The 6,248-nt window shown below is 34.8% G+C and overlaps 1 protein-coding gene across 1 annotated transcript; it reads right to left on the bottom strand.

The window, feature by feature from the left end:
• Window positions 312-4,777, bottom strand: LOC107617599 (zeta-carotene desaturase, chloroplastic/chromoplastic; the record flags this gene model as incomplete). Its single annotated transcript, XM_016319397.2, is given in 13 exon segments — window positions 312-757; window positions 972-1,136; window positions 1,499-1,571; window positions 1,725-1,853; window positions 1,987-2,143; window positions 2,222-2,264; window positions 2,404-2,491; window positions 2,572-2,816; window positions 2,924-3,028; window positions 3,212-3,285; window positions 3,427-3,697; window positions 3,989-4,113; window positions 4,699-4,777. Coding segments are annotated over 13 exon segments (1,719 nt in total), but the record flags the coding sequence as incomplete, so codon positions are not given.

Here is a 6,248-nt window from a genome sequence, read left to right as displayed (position 1 = left end):
ACTTTTAGTTAGCACAATATTTATTGACTGAATTGTTGACTAAATGGTGTTGGTTCCTAGCATTGTTAGAATTTCAAAAGCAAAATATAAAATAATAAAAACAATTTCAAGTTGTTTGTCTCCTTCAAAACTTACTTTTGTCTCTTGAATCTTTAACTCGAAATTCAAAAGGTTAAACAGTAACCAAATGTTAGGTAAATGTAACCAACACTTAATCCAATAATCTGTTGTAAATGACTAAATTTGAGTATTAAATCTAGAATCAGAATCATTAGCCAGCATTTCGTTTTCCACACTGGAGATGATAGTTAGCCAGCATTCCAAACGTTGTTCCCATCCCATGTCATATACATCTATGCATGTTGCAGGTTGTATATACAGAACTAGACTAACTTGTAATGTTAGTGGCAGAACCAGAGCAGGAATCACAATTTATGGAAGCCTGAATCAGATTTCACAATTACTATCAAGCACTACTTGCTGAAACACACATTCTTTAATTACCTTTCAACTGAATATACATATTATAAAAAAGTTGCATAAATAACAAGCTTTCTGCTTTTCAATGTGGCTAACTTGCAGAAAATGTATCTTATACTAAGCTCAATTCATCTTTTATATTTGCAAATTTTATCTCATCTTTAAACTGGGTAGCAAGCACCTTCCGCAGATCCACCAATTCTTCGCCGGTGTCACAGATATATGCTGAAGCTTGTCGACCTGACAAGGTTGCACCTTCCATGCTGTCTATGTAGTCCTGAAAATACAAAATTCATTCAAGTCCGCAATATCGTGAAACTTCGAAACCACAAATTCCATGAAGGTGGCAAAAAGATGCTGCAATGGTCCAGAGGGAAAGGTACAAAAATAAAAAACAAAAAAATCTTGATATTGTGCAATTTAGAAGCATTATATTCTCGAAGCACAATTATAACTCTCCAGTAAAGACAGTGCATGGATTTTGAACTTACCTGCTTGGTGTAAGAGCCAGCGAGAAAGAAATTCTTCACCGGTGTCTTCTGATCAGGTCTGAATGGATCTTTACCAGGTCCCTCGCGGTATAGAGATTGCCCAATTTTAACAACAGATGACCAGGTTACTTCTAAGCCTTGAGCTGATGGAAACAGTGCTAGAACCTGCGAAAAGTTTACAAGATCAAATGTAATAACGAGTTATTATCGGTGTTTACCACTGGATCTTCCAAATAGGTAAAAACTAAAGCTTGAGGTGTGATCTAAGATGGAAATAATTGAAAATGCTATGCTTGATCTTCCAATTGACCAATGAATTAGCAGTATGAATAAATATGCAGCAAATGAACAAGTAGCTTTCCAAGCAGTTACTGCATTTTCGTGTTTCGGAGATATCATATGACAGTACATAATAGTGAAAAGCAAAATAGACTTGACAATAATCCATGCACTTATGCTCCTTGCTATTAAATCAACAATCACAATATCATAACATCATAAGAAAAGGCATGATATTTTGAATCTACCTGTTTTGCTACCCTCGAAATAATTTCATCATTCGGTAAGGGCATGTACGGATCACCTGGTGTCAGAACACATCTGAAATATGAAATAACATTACATATTTAGAACACATTGTAAAACCAAAGAGTGTATTAAAGCTTAAGACAAAATTCACCGACGTCAGATACTTACACAAGGATATATGTATAAAAGCAACTTATAACGAAGTGAGAGCACAGACACACTTACTGTAATAATGATCCTTGTCCTTCAATGTAATAATCTTCAGGAGATGTTAGTGCAAGGTCTGCAAAGCACGAAAAATCTGCATCCGGAGTATAGAGAAGGTTATCTAGCCCAAGAGCTTGCTTCAGTTGCCTGCCATCAACAAAGCGAAAGAATTCATAAGGTCAATAGCAATCATAGAAGGGAATGAAACCATTCCTTACTCTTCAAGCAAAAAGTATCAATCTGTGGCAACAATAGGGAATCCTAAAATTATGATAATCACCTTGATTTTTCAAGATCCTGCAACTCTGTAACCCAGCCGTTGTATCTGAGTTGCACTGTGACGACAGGAACTCCAACAAGCTCGTATATGTTACTGAAAAACTTCTGTTCCCTCCACTCCGAAGGAATTAATCTTTTAATTCCGGGAACATCACAAGCTGACATAAAGTAGTATTAGATATCTTTGAAATAATAAGGCAATCAGTACAAAACTAATGAATCACTACACTACTAACCAGCAACGTAAGCATCAGCATGCACGATTTGCTTGGCAGTAGCCTGAGAAAATGAAATTTAAAAGAAAAACAGAAAAGTGTTAACTATGAATTATGATGATTTTCAGAATGTGTCAGATTCTAAGGAAGCATGTAAACACATGAGAAGCAAAGATAAATAGAAAGAAAGAAAAAAGTATCACCTTTGACATGGCAAGTCCTGTAACATAAGTACTACCATCAGAAGACCTATTATAAAGTATTTCTCTGCAACCCCATCTAAGATGGAACCTGTTCCAGCAACGAATAGAATCAAATACTGACAAATTAGAATAGTCATCATTCCAAAATTCCAATATGTGAGGCTATACCTGCCCCCTCTATCTGTAATGTACTTTTGGATAGGGCCACTCAAATAAACATCCGGTGAACCCTTCAGCATTCGCAAAAGGGAGGCCTCGGTCTTTGTAGCAAACAAGGCAAATATGGTGAGCATGCAACGTGCACTGATATTATCACAGTCAATAAATCCAAGAGCATAGGCCACTGGATCCCACATCCTTTGAATACTCATTCGTGTGCCACCTTTGGATATAAACCAGTCTGAAAAGCTAATCTGTAACGAGTGCATACAAAAGTTAAGAGAGTATATAAAGCTGAGGAATAAATAAATCAGGCAACACCATTTTGAAAGGGGAACAATGAATTGACATATCCTCTTACACTATCCAAATTCCTTATGTCCCTCAATGCAGCATCTGGATTAATAAGAGCTTTGACAACTGGACTCAGTGCGAGAGCCACAGCATTTCTAGCCTTATCATAAGTCTGTTCATAAATAAAAAACAAAAAGTTAAATGCAGTGAGTCCTACTAAGGAATATGAAGAATGTTTTTTCTTTTTACTTTGAGTACAAATACCATATTGTGAGGAGGTTTCTGAATAATACTATAGTCATGCAATCTTAACACCAAATAAAATAAAATAGAATAAAATTTAAAATGGGATTACCTTAAGCTGATTTGTGGACAAAAAAGCGTTTATCCCATGCAATGGTGCTCCCACTGGGAAGCGAAAATCTAGTTCTGCACTGGAAAACTAAGTTATGAATAATGTGTCATGTAACTATTATCTTTTCGTAAAGTGTAGTGCAATTGGGGTAAGAGGGAAAGCAAGAAGAGAATAATCAACAAGAACAAAAATCAGTATTACAGCCCAAAATATACCTCCTATTTGACCCCCTTTGTTTACAAAAGTGTGAGTGTGATCCTTTACAAGTAGATTGTTATCTGCACCCACCTATTCCAGGTAAAGAAAAAGAAAAAGCAAGTGGAATGAATGGATACACAACGAAAATGAACACATCAAGTGAAGTCAATAATAGAGGTTCTTGTCCTTGATAGAAGTGACACTTGTAATACTTATGTGGTTTCCTTTCTTATCAACAAAAGAACCAACTTTCCCACCAATAAAAGTCCTCGACTCATATATATCCACCTGAACGAGAGCAATTAGAAGTAAACATACTAGAGAAAATGCATTATCTAGAATATCCTAATAAATTTAACACCATAATTGTGTTAAGAAACTGACCAAATCACTCCACTTTGCTTCAAAAATCAAGTTTACCATGTACACCATAACATCCAATTTCAAAATAACATTTTCTCCGTTCCATACTGATAAGTCACTTTGACTTTTCACATATATTCATAAATCAAAGTATCAAAATGACTTATAACATATGAAATGGAGGAAGTGTGATATTAAAGATTAAAGGAGCTGAACCTCGTGTCCTTGATCCAAGAGTTCCACTGCAGTTGACATGCCAGCAAGCCCAGCCCCAATGATGGCAACTTTCAGCTTTGGTCCTCGATAATGCCCCGGCTCCGGCGGAAACAGCCCTTTCGGCGCTGGCAGGAAACCATTTCATTTGTCAAACTTACAGCTCAGCTCAATTACTATAATAACTAAACCTGGTAACATGGGCCAACCAGATTCATTCATAAGCTCACACCACTCCCCTATGATAGACCCTAACTACCATCCTTCACAATCCAGTATTCACCCACAGGCACAGAAATTCACCAACAATTAATGTCAAAATTACACACTGTACACTACAAAGTTACATGCCCCATTGCCATGATGACCCAATTTTTTTGTTCAGATAGCAACATCATTATACTAAGCTTTTTTTTAATTATGTTTTTTTTCAAAAAAAAAAAAGCTCCATGAACACAAAAACTACGGCACCAAATCAGCTATCACGTAGTATTTGTGTATATTTATATGTGTAAAGTAATGTTTTTCTGTCTTCGTATATCATAGTTGTTCCTTCCTTATGGATAATATGATAATAATTCAAATACCAAAAAAAGAAAAACATTAAATGAAAGTAACAAACTGCTACGGAAACTGTATATCCAAAAATTTATCCGAAATTGAATACCTCGTAGTTTGCTTTAGAAAAATAAAAGAAAGAAGAAGATACTAACCGTTGACGCTCATGTCGGAGACATTAGAATCTAACGAGCAACGAACACGAGACTTGAGTGGCTTGTTGAAACGAGTTCCGGAGAGGGGAAGAGATGCTGAAATTGATGAATTTGTCCGGTAGTTGAAGGGATTAGAATTTGCGTTGTAACCACTCGGAATTGTTTGAGGAGGATAATAAAATAAAATTATTTATTAAGAAAGGGGAAATGGAGGTGGCACTGAGTGAGTCACAAGTGACAATGGCAATTCCATTTTAGTGGTGGGTGGATAATGAACCAACAAAGCCTCGTTAGTTGTTGGCTTGGATTAGGGGTACTAGTTGTGGTAGTGGGGGTTGCGCAATGGACAGTGGAGAGTGGAAAGAAACACAATTCCCCAACGTTGACCTCTTTCTTTATTTCTTCTTTTTTCCTTCAATGATATTTACCTTTGTTAGTTGTCAACTACCAGGATAAATATTTAAAGGAAATACCTCAGATGAGTGTCTGAAATTTTTTAGTTCTAAACAAATTTTAAGTCGCAAATAAATTTTAACATTTACTGTTGGTGGTCAGAATAATCGTTGGTTAAGTGCTAAAACAAAATCCATCATCACCTATATATGCTGCATGTCATAGCTTTGATGCAAACACCTGTCCTGGTTAAGTGTTAGTGTTTTTCAATCAGCTACAATTGGTGGTAGGAGGCTTAGTATCGAGAATGAATCCTTTTAATTTTATTTTTAATTAAAAAAATAAAGTGTAATTTTTTATTTTTTATTTTTTTTAAATAAAAAAATTAAGAAAATCTATTTTCATTCAATTGTTATTAAAGAATGGATTAAGAAATAGTAATGATTTTAGTTTAAGAAAATAATTTTAATATATATTTATTCAAAATATTAGATATGTGGTGGACCTTAGTTTTCTTTGTTTGACTTTTTGATCGGATCGGACATACTTAAACACTATAGATGGACTAAAAATTATGTTAAACAATTTAAAAAGTATTGGCACCATCTTTGTCTAAAGTAAAAGAAAAAATTAATTTGTTAATGACCAAGACACAAATGAATCCAGTCCAAAAAACAAATGAAATTTTTTTTTTTAAATATGTGATAATANTTTATAGTAAATAGAGATTCATGTTTGAGGCAAACTGAGAGTGCTGTTGGTCTGGTAGCTTTTCTATATTGTTGAGGGAAGAGCTTGATGGCTGAAGGAGAAGAAATTCGTTCAGCGGCACCTGAAACTTTAAATAAAGTAAACTTCAAATCGTTGGGACTATTTATGTGTGAACTACATGCTTGGATTTCGGAATTAGGGCAAGTTCCAAATCCAAATTCTGAACGTCATTGTCATTTGATGAGTGATATTCTATTTAGTTTGTTGATTGGGTCTGTGATTTCATTTTTTTTGCCGTTATAGAAGGTTAAAAGAAATTTATTATTTTTCGTCGTTTGTGTTTCTGTAACAACTCAACTTTCAGTACGTCATGATCGTACCAAAAGTAAGGTGTTACTAACCTAATTCCTTTATTATTTATTTAATATTGAATCTTTACACGTTAA

This window comes from Arachis ipaensis, chromosome B09 (genome assembly GCF_000816755.2).
Source record: "Arachis ipaensis cultivar K30076 chromosome B09, Araip1.1, whole genome shotgun sequence".
NCBI lineage: Eukaryota > Viridiplantae > Streptophyta > Magnoliopsida > Fabales > Fabaceae > Arachis > Arachis ipaensis.
The sequence above is the reverse complement of the archived record's forward strand: the minus strand, read 5'-3'. Positions and strand labels throughout refer to the sequence as shown.